Raw genomic sequence first — 20,214 nt, forward strand, 5'->3', positions numbered from 1 at the left:
CTCTATCAGTTCCATCTTTTTTTTTTAATATATGATAATACATTCGTAGGTTGACTAAATTTAAAGACTAAATTTATTAAGGCCCAAATGCACTAATGTCACTTTTGATTTTAAGTGAGATTTAAAACTATCCGTCTCATTTTAAAGCTAAAAAGAGACAGAGATAGAGAGTTTTAAGCGTTACTTAAAATCAAAGTTGATGCAATCGAGCCTAAGTAATATACAATTCTCAAAAAAAAAAAAGAAAAATAATTTCAACTCATTAGAACAGCATGATAAAAAAAGATGATCGTTGCACTCATTGAATCCTAAATAAGTATGCAAATATTCCAAGAGAATCGTTTTCCACATTGGTGAACACACATTTGACACTTGAATCGATGCGACGGTGAGTAAAGTAGTTTAACATAATGTAATACTCCGTTATCGATTTTCGCTGTTGTCTTATCAGTACAGCTGTTTTGTGCAGACATGACGCATCACTTTCGAAACATCTCGAAGTAATCTTTGGATAAAGTCCATTAAATGTCGATGAGTTGTCACATTGTCAGTGTATTGGATATCGATGAGAGTATGTAATATGAGAGTGGAGAGTATTACAGTGGAATAAATTAGTAGCATTCCAGTACTGCACAGTACCATTTCGTAACACAATGACGAGGATTGGAAATTGCGCGTTCCAAAAATTCAACGCTGGAATCATATTTACGTGCGTGCTTGGTCTCATTTTTTCGTACTATGCTTACGCCGTGGAGGTCAAAAAGGATCAAGATGATTCGTACCAGCCGCTGTGCGACATTTCCGAACATATAAGCTGCACTAAAGTATTTATGACCGAGTAAGCACGCTCAAGTATTACCGAATCAGTGCAATGGCACTTGAACGCGACTCACCATGTTCAAATCTTGAAACATAATTAAACGAACTTACATCTTCATTCTATGTATAATTCATTACGATTTTTTTTTATTTACTTAATAGTTCCCTTCGTTACATGAACATGGACATTGTTCAGAATCAGTGAATAAATGCAACTGTTGAAGCTTCGCTAATTTTTCAAAAACACAGTATAGATTTTCTCATTGACTTTCTCATGTTTCATAATATATTGGGTCATCTAAAAAGATATATGACCATCAACACACATCTAATGACAAAAAACCGCGGATACTTTTTAGATGACCCAATATATATAACGCGATGTCCATATATACAATAAAAATATTTTATTAATATTTGCATGTTTTGTATTATGCTCAATTCACAGGTCATGAACAATAATTACATTAAGCCGCTATTTCGTTTGTCGTACGACAAATTTTTTCAAGCTTGTTGATTGACTATAAGATTGAGATCCGAGATCTCTATCTATACACATTTAATTGTCATATGATAAAATGCACAAATGAAATAGCACTTTTAGTTATGTTCCACTTCACGAGTGATGCGAGTGCAACATGATTATCATTTTATTCTATTATTTAATATTCGATGAGCAATAAAAATAAATTAACATATGTCCCAGTGAGAAATGATAATGAAATCGACATTGAAGCGATGTCGATTCGACATCTATTTCATTGGCCTTTCCATCGAGGGTTTAATCCGGATCAGAATGTAAGAACCAACCAACTACAGTCGAGTATTCCCCTGTTACAGTCGAACGACAAGGGAATCGACTGTGTAGTTGGGTCCTCTATGGAAACTAGGCCATAGTCATTTCTCACTGGGGTGCATCATACATGAGAAACGCACTCTAAATAATTACAAAGAAGATTGCTGCTGAATAAGTGCTATATAAAGAAATTTTAACAAATCCAGGAAATTATTTCTCATTGTTTACCACGTGGAATGTAAAGTTCTACGAGTTACCACATATTTTTCGTAATAATAATCATAAGACGTGACGTAAGAATCAGTCAAAAATTAAAAAATAAAAAATTTTCAGTTCTGATTGGCTAATTCTTATGACACGTGTTACAGTTATTGAGTTATGACCACGGTACAGACTCTAGCATAATGCATAGTACATAAAGGAATTAACCAATTGAAATTCTTTATTTCTATGGAATGGGAGGAAAGTCTGTGCTGCGGTCTTTATCCGTGTTATGGAAAGTATGTACAGTGAAGTCCTAAAGTTTGGTCTGTTCGTATTGCTTGCACTTGTTACATTCAGCATCTTCAAGGTTAGAGAACCTTAAAGGAAGAGAGTAGTTAGGGTATATCCACATAAATTTGCATAGTGGATATACCCTTAAAATCGCAGCACAGACTTTTGCATAACGCATAATGCGAATCAACTAATCAGAATCTTTCCTTTCCTCCTATTCCATGGAAAAGAAGAATTTAGATTGATTGATTCTCTTAAGCTCTATGCATTATGCATTATGCAAGAGTCTGTGTTACGGCTTAATCATAAATTAATATAATTAATCATAAATTAGAAGCCAGAAGGTATAAATTGATGACTGCGATTGGTCAATTTTTAACTTCTGACTTCTGATTTATGACTAACGGCTTATTATAGAAGATTCGTCACTCCTACAGAGTAACAATAAACATGACATGCGTATTCAGTCATAATTGCTGTCTTCAATCACACAAATTTTTAAGCCATATACTGAGATTAATAAAACGTAACGAAAATAAAACTTAGATAAAATATAAAATGTCATGACGTGAAATTGTTTAAAATTGATAATTGTTCATGAATAATCGTAAAATTATTTCAGACAAACATATACAAAATAAGTAGTAAAAAATTAACGTGTCGCATTTCAGGTATGGCAAAGGATTCGGATTGTTTCCAAAAGATTCTATGTTTAATGTCCGAAATCCTATATATGGTTTAATGTTTTATACTCTGGTCGCAATTTTAAGTATGTATTCAATCATTGTCGCCTACGTGTCTATACATATGTCTTACATAACAATAACGAAATCATTTTTTTCAGGTATGATTAATAATTACATCTTTTCGGCTGCAACTGTTATTCTGGGAATAATCTCTAATATTTTTTCAATATATTTAAGCCATATATTATATTTACAGAGAGATATCTGCGTTGTATGTATTAGCACGTACATTATAAACGTAATGATTACATTTTTCGCTATCAAAAAATTCCGACAATTCCAAAAATTAGCCTCATACGATATGTATAAAAAGGTGAAATAAAAATAAAAAAGAATTATATTTTTTGCGATCGATCAAAAAATATTTTAATAATTTTTTTCTATTCTCTATTTTTGTAGAATTTATACAATGTATGGTAAATATCCAACAAACAATTAATATAACATAGATATATAACAAGTGTATTTATGTATATATTATATTCGTTGTTTGCTAGATATAATATAAATAATTTAAATAAACATAAATTTTTAAATATTTTTAACGAAAGAGATTAAAGTACTTTTTTCCATTATTTTACATTATACAATCGAATGAAATCGTGCAAACAATCGAATGAATTTTTCTGTGTTATAATGTAATATTTTAAATAAAAGATATAGCAATTAATTAATATGCATAGATAAAAGAGAAAACTTTTGCTTATATTCATATTATATTATTGTAAATCAACAATATGAACAATATAAATAACATCGCATCTATATGAAACTCGTACATATATTCATTTGTTAATAAAAAATATGTGCGGTAATGGATGTACAGAATGTTTTATGATGCTTTTTTTTTCAAGATTATCGTTTTTATTAACATGATTGCTTATGAAAAAAATTCTTCAGATTGCCGAAAAAAATATTGATAAAATACAAGAAATATACAGTAATGAAGAGCATTCTGTACATTATATACCAAGAATAGTTAAGGACCTTCACATATTCTGTTTTATGAGAATGTCAGTAATTTAAATGTCGAAAATATACGTGGTACGTAAACATTAAAGATATAAGAAACATTCTGTAATATTTCAAAAGATTTAGCGATTGTTATCAATTCTACTTTAATAATTCTATGTAATCAATTTCTAAGAACGTAGCTTTTACGTTCTTGACTTCGATAGATCTAATTCACATTAAATAATTTATGAACACGTATATGTCATACAGTAGAACTTATATTTATTTTGTCTACGCGAAAATAGTCTGTAAAAACGGTTATAAATTGTAATTGCAACACTTGCAATTTCTTGAGTAACTTCCTGGATGTTGTGTATTTATAATCATTACAATTACTTACGTCAACAAAATTCCATATTAAAATACATAATGAAGTGATAATATGGTAATGAAGTCAATGGTTTGATAAGAATTAGATAAATGAAAAAAATTTATGCAATTAAAAGGGAAACAAAAAAGCGGGAGATTTGAATGATAGCAAAAGAGAGGAAGTAAAAAAAGATATAAGAATATTAAAAGCACGTATGCAGCAGAATCTATAATAGATGTAAAATACAAATGTATAATTCATTACTTTATCAGATCAGTAGTAGTTTTTTTCTAAATTTTTATATCGCTTTGAGATAAATTAAAATTTTTATTTATAATATATTCACGAAGAAGGATAGTAATAACGTCCGAAAGGATATACAGTTTATTACGTCGCTGACCTTAATATTTGCCGTCTCTTAATAAATCTTTGTTACTACGGCTAATGCTGGCAAGAATACCAGGACTCTTCAACGGCGGCGTTTCGTCTAGGCGATTAAGGTGCAAATTGGAGGTATACGGTACACGGATTGGTACGTCGACGCCATTCTTGCTAGCCTCGACATTAAAGCTTTTGCTGCGTGACAGCGATGACTTGTACGTACGTTCGGGTTTCGGCGGAGCCTGAAGAGTACTGTAAACAGGCGGCGCGTTCACTTTCGGCGACATGTTCTTGATCGATATGTTGATCATGCTGCTGTGATGTTGGCTCATTTTGCCGTATCTGCCGATGTTCGGTGCCTGGTATCGTCTAGTCTGAGAACGAGCTGACTGTTCACCACCGGTGGAATGCAGGCTTCGCGGTAACGTCTGGGTGGTCCGAAAGTGCTCCTCCCTCTCTTGATCGCTAACCAGTCTGCTAGTGGACTTGCTAAATCTGCCGAGGGAGCTGGAGGCGACGCTGAAACGCGGTTGTTTCCGAAAGGTGATTGCCTAGTCGTGCGGATTTTTTCTCTCGTCGACGTTTGCGGCGGCGACGATCGAATGAGTCTATCGAGTCATATATGTTCGATTCCCATGCGTCCCTTCATGCAGCCTTCACCCTAAATCGAAGCACGGAGTCGCCGAATTTCGACTTAAAAGATATACCCAAGCGGCCCGATTTAGATTTCGCACTTTGGCTCCTGAAGCTTGTACAACTAATTCCGTCTTTTTTTGGCGATCGAGCAACATGAGATAGCAAGTTCGTCGTCTATTTCATGATGACAAATTCTGACCGAGAGATAAATTTTTACTGACAATGAAAGCGTGAAATATCTTTGGAACACTATGTCATTCCTGATAAACGTTTCATGCATAGATAGTTATGTAGAGTGTCTCGGATTAAGTTAAATCCCTCACACTTTCAATTCACAATCGATTTTCCCTTGGTGAAAATCAGCCATCATTCATAATTCTATAATATTTTTCCTTTCGTTTTTCTATACCTTTAACCAAAATTATTTACTTTCAAAATAAATCTCATCTGATCAATTTCTGTAACTTAATCCATACTCTCTTATGAACCTTAAATAGTAACTCTTTACCAATTGAAAAAAACCAAACAAGAGAAAGACAGAAGATTTGTAATATTTTACAGAAGACACCACTGTACAGTGTTAAATAAAGATGTGAAGATATTTCAACAAGCGCAATAACGATAAGGGGCAGTAAGCATAGCGATCTAATTTAATTAGGGGATAACTTATCAGTCAAAATTTGTCTCGCTCTCATTATGTCGAGTACTTCGATTACCTGTGCTCGGAATCTACGGCAATTTTACCGCAGCCGCGTGGTCTTCCGTGTCGCAACCGGTCTCGGTCGTTCTCGTATCCTTTTTCACGTCCGTAGATACTGCCGCCGAAAGGATCCTCGCCCAAGTAATACCTCTGTAGGGGTGGTGGCGTTGATTCGCTACGTTGCCATTCCTGGATACCATGATCAGACGTCCTGATGATCTTCGTGACTTTGCTCGACGTGTTAGCGTTTCGCGGTGATCGCGGTGGTCTTTCCGGTGGTTTGTCCTCCATCGTGTTCCTTTCGCTGACGAAAGGAATGTTCCTGTCGATTACGTTGTATTGTAAATAGGTCGGGCCATTGTCGTCGGTCTGCGTCAATTGTGAGGTAGAACCACCGCTCGTCCGTTTATTCTTTCTCTCTGTACTAGCTGAACGTAATTTGCCTACCAGCTTCCGAAAGGATTCGCCGATTTTATACTTAGGTCCATGACCTAGAATAGAACAGATAATAATATTTAGTACATACACAACAATAATAATGTTGATAATATTCCTCTTTAATGCTCTCATAATATTCGACTTTTATTTTTAGTTTGTCTTTAATCGGCTTTTATTTTATTACTTATTTGTTATCAGATTGTTTTCTAATTTGATCGTAATTATAGTTTGATTTAATTAAAAATATTTTTAAAGTATTTACACTCATAAATTTCTAATTTAAATATTTTTTTAATTTATTGCTTCTATCAATTACCCTTAGATGCTCGTGAACTATCTGACTTTTTTTCTTCGCGACTATTTATCGGCGATTTCGGCGAGATTGATCGCGATCGTGGCGAGGTATTTCTATAATTGCGTTCGGGTGTTTGTGCTTGAACGTCGCGATTACGACTCTCCCAAGTTCTTTGTACCACGTGTACCGGACTTGAAGTACGACCTGACGGGAGCTCGTTCGAACTGATTTTTTCTTCAGATTTTGCCCACTATAAAAAGATTACAAGAATAATTCAGTATGTATCAATAATTCGTATAATATAGCGAAATACAAAATGAAATATTTTATCAGTTTAAATCAATATAAATTAATTTAATAAACTATATATAGATTAATTATAAATTATTATAATATATAAATTATTTGTAATAAACAAAAGAAAGAAAATTTGCAGAATATAAACTAAACTTCCATTGCATTTAATATTATGTATTTTCTTGTAAATTTTAAAACTATTGCTATTAGCATAATGAAGAGGAATGTTCGTACTTGTTCTTTCGATCTTCGACGTATCGGTGGGGAAGGTGTACGTTGTCGTTCTTCGACAGAATCTTGATAATCACGTCGGAACGATTCGTAAGTTTTCGAATAAGATGATTCAACTTGATTTCTCTTATGTCCGTGGACATGTCCGTTGGTACGTGAAGATTCCACATATCGAACTGGAGAGTTTGATCGCGCATGATTTTGCTTCTCTGTGTAGAATACATTATATTCACATTTCCATTTCATGTATCATTTGATTTATCGAAATAAAATTGTTTTACACAATGTGAGTTTAGGATTATCTTCTAAACTTTACGTAGTAACATATCTTTTATCTCTCTTTTTTTTAATTTTACAAACTTATATTACATTTAAAAACGATGTTATATGAGAAGGTCAAATGTTTTAAAGATTTTAAGGAACGATTCCTCGTATATTAATTCAAGATAAAAATTTGTGACCACATGTTCGAAATGATGTAGTTTTGAAGATATCCTTATTTTTAGATTTATCTTTAAAAAATAAATAATGCATGATTTCAAAAGATGAGTTTTCATTTTGAAGTTTATACAAAGTTTCATCTCAAAATAACGTCCAATAATGGTTCTAGAAATTAAAAAAAAAAAAACAAAATTTTTCCTTCAATTTTGACATTTTATTTTTGAAAAACTAAGCTTGTCGAACGTATGGTCTCTCATATATATGTGAAGCTTTCTTTTTAAATTACTGGAAAAAGTTAGTCCTTAAAATATGTTAGAATACTTAAATTATAATACATGAAATTAGAAGAAAACTGTTTTAAGAAAGAGAATTAATATTGAATTAATATTAAAAATTATTTTTCCTAATAAATTATTCCTTTTTTCATACCTTTTCCTTGATATCGTTCCGACCATTCGCTAATTCCATGAAAATATCCTGAAGGCGAATTCGTCTCTCGACCACGTCGCTGATTGCGGTTGAAACTTACATTTTGATAATCGCGCTCCTTGGGCGTGCAAGATTTCATTGTGACATTGATGTAGCTCGTGTTAGTGCTGGTTGGAAGAGGAGAGTCATCGGCATCAAGAGATCCGTGGGAAGAGCGCGAATCGCTGCCGAAATGGCTTTCCAACCACTTCGATGTTTCGAATTTTCTCGCCTCGTCCTCTTCCTCGAGGTCCAACGGTTTTTTCGTCAAGGCATCTTTTCGAGCGGCATCCGAGAAGCCTGTAATAATTAGCAATCTTTTGAAGAAAAGGAATATGTCAATAGAAAAAAAATATAATATACGATAATATACGATATCTCTATATGTTCTTCAATAAATTTTAATTTTTCAAATCGAGATAATAAAAATAATTTTTCTTGAATGTAAATTTTTTTTCAGTAAAGATAACATCTAGCAATCTTGAGGATAGAAGGCAATTCAGTCAGTTTTATCAGCTGTCATATTTTATACTTCAGAACACACCACACTCACAATTATCTGTTGATCATCTGGTCAACCATTCGTAAATATGTAGAACGCAACGATAGAAAATCAATAGAGAAAGGCCACGTACCGGGATATTTGTGAAAACGAGTCGTCCGCATGCCCGTCGGTGATGGTGACCAGTCGCCTATTCGTTCTCCTTCGGTTGTCTCTGCAACGTAGCGCATTTCTCGGCCGACTCTCTCGCCGGCCGAGATGTAGTCCACTACGTCTTCTTCTCTTTTCTTGATATACCTTTGCGAGCTTTCCTTCTTCGTTTCAGAGGCGTCGTCGTCGTTCCTCCCGTCGTCCGGAACCTCGTCGTCTTTAATCTGAAGCAAAAACGATCGCATTACTTGCAACTATTTCTCCGACTTGTGCGCGCGCGCGCGCATGTGTGTGTGTGTGTGTGTGTGTGTGTGTGTGTAATATTATATTTATATAAATATATTAATTATATATTATTATATATTTTACATATATAATTAAATAGTCTTACAATTCGTAAAACTGGCGAAGGTAAACCAAGACAAGAAGAGAAAAATGACGGTAGGAGTATATTAACCAGTTTTTGCTGCTGCGACTCACCTCTTCGTGCTCGACCGTTCGCTTCTTCTCGGTAACGATTAATCCGTCAGCCTTCAGTTCCTTTTTCTCCAAGGTCTTCTCGGTGTCGATGACTTTGTTTGACCTAGTCGTGTGCTGGATGACCCGTGGACCAGACTGTGACGACAATTGTTTCGAGGATTCGGCAAGAGCGACTCGTAAGTCACCCCTATTGTTACGCACCGCCTTCTGGTATGCCTGAAAATCAGAGTGGATTCGCGCATTGACTCTTGTCAGACATTCGCGATCAATTATTGTCTCTGCAAGTCATTTTTTTTGTATACATAATAAAACCAACTGGTTTGGCCGTGCCTGTTTTCTTCCTTCTTTCACGAAAATATTGATTTATGAATTTATGCTTTTAAAAAGGAATATGACGTTCAACTACATAATAATATAGAGCAAATACGTGCAATCTGTACTAATAAATATGTAAAGATATCACAAATGAGAAAGGAAAAGTAATAAATAAAAAAATTATCGCGATCTTTGTAAATTTTAATTAACGGATGTTTCACATGCAAAGATCGTGTATTTAAATTATTTAAACTTAATAACAAAAAATCAAAGCCAATAATAATTATTGGTTACTGTTCTTGTGACCTGTCTAAATAAATCAAGCGTGACAAGCCAATAAATAATTGCCAATAAAAATACGGCATGTTTCAATATTTGTGTTAATATTGAATTGTCTTAATCATTGATTTCATTTTAAGTTCTCTCTCTCTCTCTCTCTCTCTCTCTCTCTGGTTTTTATTTTTATATATTTATAACTTTCTTTATTAAAATATCACATTTGACAAGTTCGACATTCGCAATACTGATTTCCTTAACTCTCAAACTCTGAAATCTATATATCAAATAGTTATGTATTAAGAAATCTATGCGTGTCTTCTATCGACCAATCAAATTAAATATTATACAAAGTGCCGGTTAAAATGATGACACGACACGATTCTTCGACCTTCAACGAAAGAACAGCTCAGTATTCGAAATGCCGAGGACGATGACGAGCATGACAAACCACGATAGACATCGAGAAAACTGTTTGCCGTATAAAACTATTTAATTTCAATCAAACTTCATATCTGATCTATTTGCAGCGGGCGCGTTATGCATTTCAAAATTAGAAACTCTATAACTGCAAGGTCTGACTAATTTTGTCAAAACAAGAATAAGAAGGAAGAATATGTATACTGTTTCTTATATATGTATATTATTTCTTTTTATATATGCTATCTCATTCTTATTTATATTATCTTACTCCAAGGACATGCAAAAGTCAACAAAAAATTAAATGACTTTATTTTCATTTTTGACGTTAACAAATAAATTTTATAACAAAAAATCATCATGTTTTTATATTCTCTCGAATAGATATATGTTTCTTGGGGTTCTTTCTAACTTAACAAATTTGACAAAAAAAAAAAAGGACTCAAACTCCGTTATAGGGTCTCTATTCGAAACGAGTCCACGATCCGTTGCAACTTTGATAGAAATACGACTAATTTATATCTTAATTATACCTGCAACTATCTCGGTAAAGAGACACGATACGTCCAGCCGGCACGTCGCGCGTCGCGTCCGATCAAGCGGCGCGTGTCTTTTTTCCGCGGAGCGATTGTCCCGGCATCTCTCGCGCGAGGACGACTGGTCCTGTTCGATGACGAGTAATCTTGAGACTATAAGGGAGCAGGATCACACAGAGACAGAAGAGCGGACGAATTCCAAGGAATGCTCGCGAGGACACCCCCGCGGCGATTCCACCGACGAGAAGGAGGCGCGGGACACTATCGCGGTCGGATTTGCGGCTGATCGCATCCGCGGTCCAGAGACGTGCGGAACAGCTGCTGAGACTGTGGCTGCGGCTGCGGGCATCTCATGGCTCCTTCATCGCCATTGGGTGAAGGGAGTGCAAAATCGAGAGATCATCGACTTCCACTTCTTGAGATCCCTTTCCCTCTCTTTCTCTCTCTCTCTCTCTCTCTCTCTCTCTCTCTGTCTCTCGCTTTTCACGATCCCCTTCTCCCTCGCGCTCCCGTTCCCTCTCTCGCTCGACAGTGCCAGTTCGCCGTTTAACTCCGTCCTTCCTTCGTCCTCTTCGTCCCAGAACGATTCGACCTCCTCCGTCCTGAATCGTTCATGCGCGCGAGAGCGTCTCCTCTCGCGTATTATACCTGTTGCCCGTCTTTCGCAATCCGGGTATCCCCGCGAGGTTTGTGAAACCTCGTTGCGATTTACGTGGATGCGATTGCATGCCGCATAGATTGGTATCGGAGGAGAGTGAGAGCTTTTTTTTTCTCTACACCGAGCTATTCTCGGACTTGTCTAGCTGCGCTAACACGCGTTAAACGTGTAGTGTGTTATTATGACACTTGGAACGTGACGATCTATCGCTATTACCACGTCAAACGACATAAACGTCAAACTACATTCTTAATTTATAGTTTGTGATTATAGCACCTCAGGAATGAACGCGATAATAAAATGGCTATCAGAAATTGACGTGTTATATTTCAGAAGAGTAAATGGACACTTTATATCATTTTATTTTAAAAACGGATAAAACGAAGAGAGAATTTTAATTTGAATATAAGACATTTCATAGTTGTAAAATTTCTAAAAACTTTTAATTTACAAAAGAAATTAAGTACGAGAGAAACTTTTCAGGATTGTGATATTTTTATCTTTCTCGGTATGCATTTTTGAATTTATTATCATCACTTTGTCAAATGACATAAACGTCAAGATAACATTCTGGATTTACAGTTTATGATTAGATCAGAAATATAAACGAATTTATTATTTCAGAAGTAAATAAATATATATTGTTTTAAAAATGAAATAAAATATAGAGAAGATTCTAATTTAAATGTAAGCTGTTTCTCGATTGCTATCACGATAAAGTATCTAAAATATTAGCTAGATACAAATCTGAATTGTTGAATATTGCTATAAAAATAATTATGTAGTAATTCGTGCGCGGATTCTCACTCGAGTGCTTCTCTGATATCGTGTCCTTGTTTAACATTCAGTTAAATAATAAAGATGGAGTGATATCTGGGTGGCACTCGGATGGAAACTGAAGCCTAGCAGGATGGTCAAATTAATTACTAGAATGTCAAAACTTTTTGCTTACATTGTGCTTGAATTCATAATTATTTTAACAATCCAAGAAAATTATTACTTTCAGATTTGTATCTACCAAAATTTTTAAATACTTCAATAAAGTCGTTTTGCGATGCATATAAAAGTTTTAAAAATTTTTGCAGAAAGAAATTAAGTACACAGGAAATTTTTCAAAGCTATATTATTTCTATTTTTTTCCGGTATACGTTTTATCAGGTATTTATACAAAAAATCGTAATATCAGTCAAAAATGCGACATTAAGACCTCTTGTAGAGAAACATCGCTCAAACATGCTTTCTTTCAGCAGCTTCGCGAATGATTTTATAACGATGACGAAGTGAATATCTGGTGCCATGCTGACCGAATCTCACTGAGCTTGAGACACGTCGACACGGCGCGGCGAGCTATCAGACGGGACGAGACAACGAGACTCTCTGGAGAACAAACAGCGCGACCTTTTCGCGGCGACGCCAGGAAAGAGAATGCGCATACAGTCGTGTACCCCGTGGCACGCACAGGTGGAATTCAGATGGTGGGTGTGTCGCGGGTGCATACTGGATATATACCTCGTCCGAGATATCTCCCAACTGCTGACGATCCTCCGTCTCAAGTCTCTCCTCGATCTCCTCGCGGCTCCTCACCACCGTCTCATTCAGCTCCTTTTGCACGATATTACCGCCATTTCCGGTCACAGTACCACCTGCCGCCGGCCGCCAGTCGACCTCCTGCGGTTGATCCCCGGTCGTGCGTCTCTAAACACCGGTTCGCGAACCAGTTAAAAGCACGTTTTCTTACACGCGGGCGCGTAATACTACAAAGCAAGCCGATTCTGATACGCAAATGTATGCAGAATCAATGAACAATGGACGCGTGTCGAAAAGTAAGAAAGAAGAAAGTTCTGTTCGACTGTTACTCGTTACGTTTCTCCATCTCGTAAAAATTATTACGACTAACAATATGCAATCTGGGATTTTGTTGATTATTACAAGGGAGGGTAGAAATGATGAAAAATGTGAGATGTAAGAATTTAGTATTATTATGAGTAGATTTTAAGAGGTCGTGATTATTTGTGCCATTTATGTTTATTGTATATTACACATGGAAATAACGATCTTGCTAAAGTATTTAAAAATTTAGTTAGCTATAGATCTGAAAATAATTTTGTTGGACTATGAAAATAAATTTTTAGTTGCTGGTCCAACAAAATGATTTTCAGATCTGTATGTTTATTTTTTTAGATATTTCAGCAAACCTGTTCTTCCTATTAAAAATCCGTATTAAATTTATCTTGAGTCATTTATATTTTCTAAATTCTTTGAAATTTCATTCTAGAGAATGACAATTGAGTCTTAAAATAGAGTGACTCAATCTTCATTCATTGATTTGACTCTTCAGAGTGAGATTCATTCTAAAAGTCTTAGAAAATATATTAACGAACTAAGATATTTGACAAATATCGTGCGAACCTCCTGAGTCGTATGTTCCTGTTGCTCGACGTCTTCGGTTGTGTTTGTGGTGACAAGGGGTCCAGAGTCGACGACGACCTCTCCGTCTTCGAGAACAACCTGTCGCTTCACCCTCGTCTCGATCTGCCGCGTGGTGGTAATCTCCTTTTTCTTGCGGGTCTCCCATTCTTCTGAAAGACGGAAGCGGGCATTCTTTCAGCTTCACTCGCAATACCGGCATTGTTTCGCAAAACTAATTTCTCGGTCCCAAACAAACGGACATAAAACGCGGATGATGAGTCGACGATGGTGACAGGGAGAGGCCTTTATGCCTCTGTCGACATTACTGTCAACTATCGCACCTTTGCAAGCACTTCTGGCTACGCCGAAGGAGCGACATAACAGTTATATACTTCGAGTAAACAGTTACTTTTGTAATATTTGTCGCGATATTTGTCAAATAAAAAAAAATGAAACTGATAGAAAAGAGTCTTTACTTTTCCAAAATGCTCAATTCACAATATCTAATCTTTTGTTTGAGCGATAAGATGAAGATTTGGCAGATATAAATTCACTTAGATACTAAAACTTTTCGATCATATATCTCTTGTAGTATCTTAGTCTCTTTCGAGTTTTATTGTTAGTGTATCTCGAAAATATGTTCTTGGAAATTCAGAAAAGATATTCTAGCAGAATAGTATTTTATAAATAGACTGACAGTGCATAGAATATTTATTTACTATTTCACATTTATCATTCAAAATATTTAATGTTCTTTTTCTTTTCTTTTGATTATGATGAATTAATAACAGTATTAATAGCGGCAGTAAAAGTCTTAATAAATTTTCAGTTTGCACGCTAGCAGTATAAATGGCCTACAGATCATTTTCGTTCGTAAATTAATATTTTTGTTCGAGGAATTTACCTTCTTTGATTAATGCCACGGAGTTCTCAGGGTCAACCTGAAAAAGGAAACAATACGTATGTAAATCCGCCTACGAGCGAGACCATCGAAGATGCGATTCCTTTTGGCTAAGGACATTCTGGGGAAGTTACGTATCACGAGAAGTACGTCTACTGCAAATAACTTCGCCTTAACCGCTTTCTTACTCCATGTTACACGCGACTAAACTTCTGACCGACACCCGGCAGATTCCGATCCGACAGGAATGTTAACGCGGAGTAAGATCATTTGCAAGAACGACTCTGATGAATAAATGCGTGAGTGATTTGCAGGAAATTATGTCCGACACAATTATATGAATTACAATAATTCAAGAATAATTAATCAGAAAAGAATAATTAATCAGAATATTTAAGGTGCTGAAACATTTATGGCTGTACGAAAATATTATTGAGAAGAGCCATTAATTGTATACAGAAATTCAAGTAATTAATTGACGAATTTTATTTATCGAAGTGTGTATAAATAATTTATTCAATAAATGCCGATTCAATCTACCATTCGCCGAATCTATCTTTTATTCATTTTTTTATTCGATTTCTGTGTTAATTTCTTAGATTTATTTTTTAGATTTATTTTACAGTTTTTCATTCTCTCTCTCCTTCTGTCTATTGTACTATTTAAATTTATATAATCAACAATTAAAATATCGTATGTCTTTATACTAATTTGTTGTTTGTTTTTACTATATAATTATATAGTTTGAATCAGCATGATTAAAAAGTTTTAAAAAATAAAAAAAAATTTCATAAAAAAAGGATATAACAGATTTGCATAACAAAAATATTAGTACCTATAAAAAAATAATTACATTTTGGTTCAAATAAACCGGAACAGACCAGTAAAATTAAATAATTCATTATTTTATCAATATTTCATATATTAGAGTCGAAACGTCTATGTATTGCTTTAGAAAAATTTTTATTACTCATTGTCTACACCGCTAACTCTCAATTGTCCTCATTATTCCAGCACTTGTTCGTATATTAGAGTTTTTGAATATAGGAAATGTAGGCGCGAGAATGTGAACTCTGAAGGAGAAACGCGTGAGTAATGCATTCTGAAGAGATCGGAGAAAATGTTACTTACGATAATAGAGGAATGGGTATTCGTTGGTGGACGGGCCTCGTATCGGCGTGTCGAAATCACCTCCATCATTCGATCATGTCTGCTACGTGGTCCTGATGTTCCTGTTGATTATTCAGTCTGTCGTTGCAAGAAGGAATTCAGCTAACAGACCATGAGCAATAATGTTTCTTCTCACGCTCTGTTACAATCGAAATAATAATTAATTTATATAAAAACTATTCAAAAGCTGAAAATAAAAGTACTATTGGTCTTGAACGTTTCGGTCAGCAATATCTTTTTCAATTAAACGATATCACTTTTATATTAATCAAAGTAAGCGTGAAATATTTTAATTGAGAAAGGAGGAAATTTCAAGAGAAAATAAAAAAAATTATTTACCCTCTTGATGACCCAAGTAAGATAAAAAAAATCTATCAAACACAACGTAATGTATTTTGACATCAACAGGGCTACAAAATAATTAATCAAAAATTACTTTTCTTTCAATCACGATTCATTTTAACATCATTTTAACGTTATAATGAATCATGATCTATTAAATTGTTCTGCTTGGGAATCATCTTATGTAACATTAAAGATCTTTGAAAAAAATTAAGTTTAATATTACAACACTTTATGTCTAACACTTTATGCGTCAGATCTGAGAGTGACGCTAAGAACACCACGGTCAATTCCTTCGATAATACGGGATTCGATTCAAGATATTAGTCCTGCCGCCGCGAGCGCGCCATCCTTCTTTTCATTCTTCCGCTACGTCGACGCACATATGAGGAACACGCAGCTCACGGAGGTGTAATAATTCATCGGGAAGCTCTCTTTGCGTAGAGAAAGAAGCCGAAGGCCGCGGTGGCACGCGGGCCTGTGGTCGCGACCACCTCGCGATGGTACACGTGATACGATATCGAGATGGCTAAAGACACCACGTACGGCCGGTTGCTCTATGCCCTATATCAATGGCGTAAGTGACTTCTCTCACAAGCATGAATCCTTGATCGCAGAGCTCGCGCGGATTGAGCTGTCTGTTTCATCCGAAAGGATAATGACGCGCAATTGAGGAACAATTAATTTCTCGCCGCGGCTCTTGAGATTATAATTTCATAGAAACTGCAAAAATTAAATACTAGCAGTAGAATGAACGAATTGTTCTTTTATTAAGAATAACAAAAAATACTAGACGAATAGTTGAATATTATAATTCTCTGGAATAGAAAAATTGTAAAAGTTTATACAAGATTTTTTTCTAATTGCGGTTAATACTGTAATTGGAGTATAACATGGGAAGAACGATTTTTGCTGAGAAATATCTAAAAATTTAAATAGGTGTAGACCTGAAAATAATTTTGTTGAATCATTAAAATGATTATATAGAAAACTCAAGCATGATGAGCAACAGTTTTAACATTCAAGCAACTAGTTTGAACGTTTTAAAATTATTTTGATAGTCCAACGAAATTGTTTTCAGTTCTGTATCTAGTTCAATATTTCAGCAAAAGTTCTTTTTGTATAATAAATGCCAATATATACAGATTACGTATTACATTTCAAGTTCTAACTATATATTAGATATTAAGCGCTCAATTGGACCGTCTCAGTCGTCGCTTCACTACGAAAAGTTTCACGAATGGAACAATTTAATCCATTTCAAAAAGAGCTTTGCCTACGCCTCTGAATATTTGCGTCCTTGCGGTTGGAATTACGCACGCATTCTCCCCACCTCAGACTCTGGACAGGTATGTATAAGTATTTAAACTTTTTTTATCTTTTAGGATCTATGGTCATAAAGTGTGGTTTCAAACTACATATTAAATGTGTTTAATGTGATTTTTAAGTACTTTATAGTCTGCGGTATATATACACAGTCCACTCGTCGTATAATTTCTTAATGATACTTAATTCATTTAACGTTGTTAATTACAAGTTCTTCAATTGCATTACGTTTATTTTATTGTTTAATAATATAAAACGAAATTCAAGAAATTTTAATAAGCAAATCGATTTTTATAATAAATTAAATTTTATAATAAAATAAATATTTCAACACGCTCGACGCATCATATACATGTGAGAGTAAGAATTATTTCATAAGCATGTTTAAAAACATTCCTTTGTTTCTCTGCTTTCTTGCCATTTCAACGGAGGTCGTAAACGCGTCAATAAACATATCTCATGAATAGATCTAAGAGGACAATTATGCACTTTGCATTGACAACATACTTCTTTGGTAATCCGCCATACAACCATGTTAGTCTCACCTTATTGGATATGTGTGTGACGTCAGAGATGCGTCAGCGTATAAAAGCGAATAACTCGAAAAGTCCGTGACATTTTACGCACTTTGTCTAGGGCAGGATAAACTCGTTAGAGTAACAGTAAAAAATTCACTTAAGGAATAACATAAACATCCTTGACAGTAATAAGTCATCATAATATCATTAAATGGCTCATTATTATATATTTTAATAGAAAGTAGTAATTTTATTATTTTTTCCATCCATAATCGAATTGTCAATGGATTCTGACACGTTTTTTTATGAAAATAGATTAAATAATTGATGCAGCAGATGTAATATATAAATTCAAATATGAACGTAATTCTTACAATTTCATTCATAATTTCATGATATTCGCGGATATCAAACAAACAGATTTTTACCCAACTTTTCATAATAAATTTTTGACTATATTGAACCTAAAATTTTGTCATACAGAGTTAATCTGTTCAATAAAAATTTATTCTTAAATTATTTACAAGCTTTAAAGTAAATAAAGTCCCAAAAAATACGTGTTATTTGTTCAAATAAGTTCATGATTCAGACTCATACGCCTGCATTTCTTCAAAAAGCTATCGACAAGATTTCACTAACGTCTCATTAATTTTGACCGTTTCTGCAGCCCTGATCGCTGCATAAACGCAACACGAACAACGGGAGATTAAATTAACGTTAATCGACATTGGCGAAACTCTCTTCGTTAAATAGATCAAGATAAAGTGCACGCGGGATGTTTGAATCATGGCCGACCCGCGCTGCATCGCGTCGTCGCGGTGATTTCAACGCGCGGCGGGACGCGCGAAAAACAGCGATTTAAGCGAGAGCTGCTAAGGACCACTGCATTTACATTACCGTAGCATCTTTTATGCCTTATTACGTCAACACGTACTCTCTAAAATTCTTAGAGTGTATCTCACTCTGAAGAGTGAAATCTCACTTTCAAAGATCTCACTCTTCACCAAGCTGGTTCAATTTCGACTGTTTAGAATGAGGCTCCACTCCAAAAAATTTAAACAATTATAGTCATCGTAAAACATAACGTATATAAGATATATAACGCACAAGAAAGGGCATAGCATAAGAAGACCTAACTCACTTCTTATACTCTAAATTCTTTTGAATCTCATTCTAAACAGTCGAAATTGAACCAGCTGAAAATTGAAACAGTCTTGAAAAAGAGTCTTTAAAAACAGTCTTTAAAAGATTTCTTCAGAGTGACAATTCATTTTAAAAGTATACGTGCGGTGGCCCTAACAACAAGTGGACAGCGACGCTGAACACGTGACCTCGTCAAGGACGTCGCCATTTTGGTTGAAAATACGAAGCGGGCTCGTTCGATCGCGCTCGAATCCATTTTAGGACTGCGCGACACTGAGGATCTATCAGCGGGAACGAGCACCTTGGCTTTCACGCCAAATACAGTTTGAGGTCGATCACTCACGCGGCGACCGATCATTATCAGCGAACGATCGCGGGAAAACGCAATTCGAAATCGCTAAACGTGTATTAATCGAACGCTCGAATAACCGTCGTGCACCGAGAGAAGATTCTCATCGCTTCCGCCGTGCACGACTCGTTATGTAAGAGACTGACAATGCTATTCGCGTAATATCCTCGACGAGGAAAAGCCATTCGCCGATGCGTCGACCGATCCTTTCTCGGAAATGCGAAATGCACACGCGTCTATCGGCGTCACGCATAAAAGAGAGATCGGAGCGTATAGGATGTTAGAACACAGAGTGAAATTTTTAGGAAGAAAAGATAAGGCAACGTGAGAGTAAGAAAGCACGCCGATTGTTTACACTCACCTACACTCCACTCACGTTCACGCTTGTTTCCGCGAGTTACGCCCAGGGATCTTTAAGGAAATGAAAAACACGATTGTGAGATCGATTTTCAGAGAATTGAAGAAAAATCGATGTTCTCCTCGACGATCAACACTTTCAACGTTGTGAAAAATTAATTTGTCATTCTCGCGTCAACGAAGAGACTGTGAAGGTGAACTTACGAACGCGCGGAACGAAAGTACTCGACGAGACCCGCGCCGCATGCTTTCGCGCCAGCGCTCGCGATACTGTCCGGCCGTCGAGTACTTTCTG

General features: G+C 35.3%; 2 protein-coding genes across 6 annotated transcripts; one reads left to right on the plus strand and one right to left on the minus strand.

Annotated features, from left to right (window-relative positions):
* The first annotated feature begins 107 nt into the window (after nucleotides 1–107).
* Nucleotides 108–3,628, plus strand: Vkor (Vitamin-K epoxide reductase). Of its 2 annotated transcripts, XM_087403532.1 has the most exons (4): nucleotides 108–571; nucleotides 627–838; nucleotides 2,782–2,879; nucleotides 2,955–3,628. In XM_087403532.1, the coding sequence occupies exons 1-4, from the start codon at nucleotides 566–568 to the stop codon at nucleotides 3,176–3,178; spliced, it is 540 nt and encodes a 179-aa protein (XP_087259658.1). In that variant the 5' UTR covers nucleotides 108–565; the 3' UTR covers nucleotides 3,179–3,628. The 2 variants fall into 2 exon arrangements, with proteins under 2 accessions (XP_087259658.1, XP_011057879.1); XM_011059577.2 differs by having other exon boundaries at nucleotides 110–838.
* chas (chascon) lies at nucleotides 3,192–20,214 on the minus strand. 4 transcript variants are annotated; one of them, XM_011059578.2, is made up of 12 exons: nucleotides 19,924–20,214; nucleotides 15,846–16,023; nucleotides 14,718–14,754; nucleotides 13,814–13,983; nucleotides 12,914–13,099; nucleotides 9,200–9,415; nucleotides 8,703–8,943; nucleotides 8,029–8,367; nucleotides 7,162–7,367; nucleotides 6,652–6,880; nucleotides 5,914–6,388; nucleotides 3,192–5,080 (listed from the first exon to the last, which is right to left on the minus strand). In XM_011059578.2, exons 2-12 carry the CDS (start codon nucleotides 15,912–15,914, stop codon nucleotides 4,582–4,584), a joined length of 2,667 nt encoding a protein of 888 aa, XP_011057880.1. In that variant the 5' UTR covers nucleotides 15,915–16,023; nucleotides 19,924–20,214; the 3' UTR covers nucleotides 3,192–4,581. The 4 variants fall into 4 exon arrangements, with proteins under 4 accessions (XP_011057880.1, XP_087259657.1, XP_011057881.1 ...); XM_087403531.1 differs by lacking the exon at nucleotides 19,924–20,214 and adding an exon at nucleotides 18,098–19,117; XM_011059580.2 differs by having other exon boundaries at nucleotides 4,893–5,222.

Source organism: Acromyrmex echinatior, chromosome 2 (assembly GCF_024713525.1).
Source record: "Acromyrmex echinatior isolate Ae372 chromosome 2, ASM2471352v2, whole genome shotgun sequence".
In the NCBI taxonomy this organism is placed as follows: Eukaryota; Metazoa; Arthropoda; class Insecta; order Hymenoptera; family Formicidae; genus Acromyrmex; species Acromyrmex echinatior.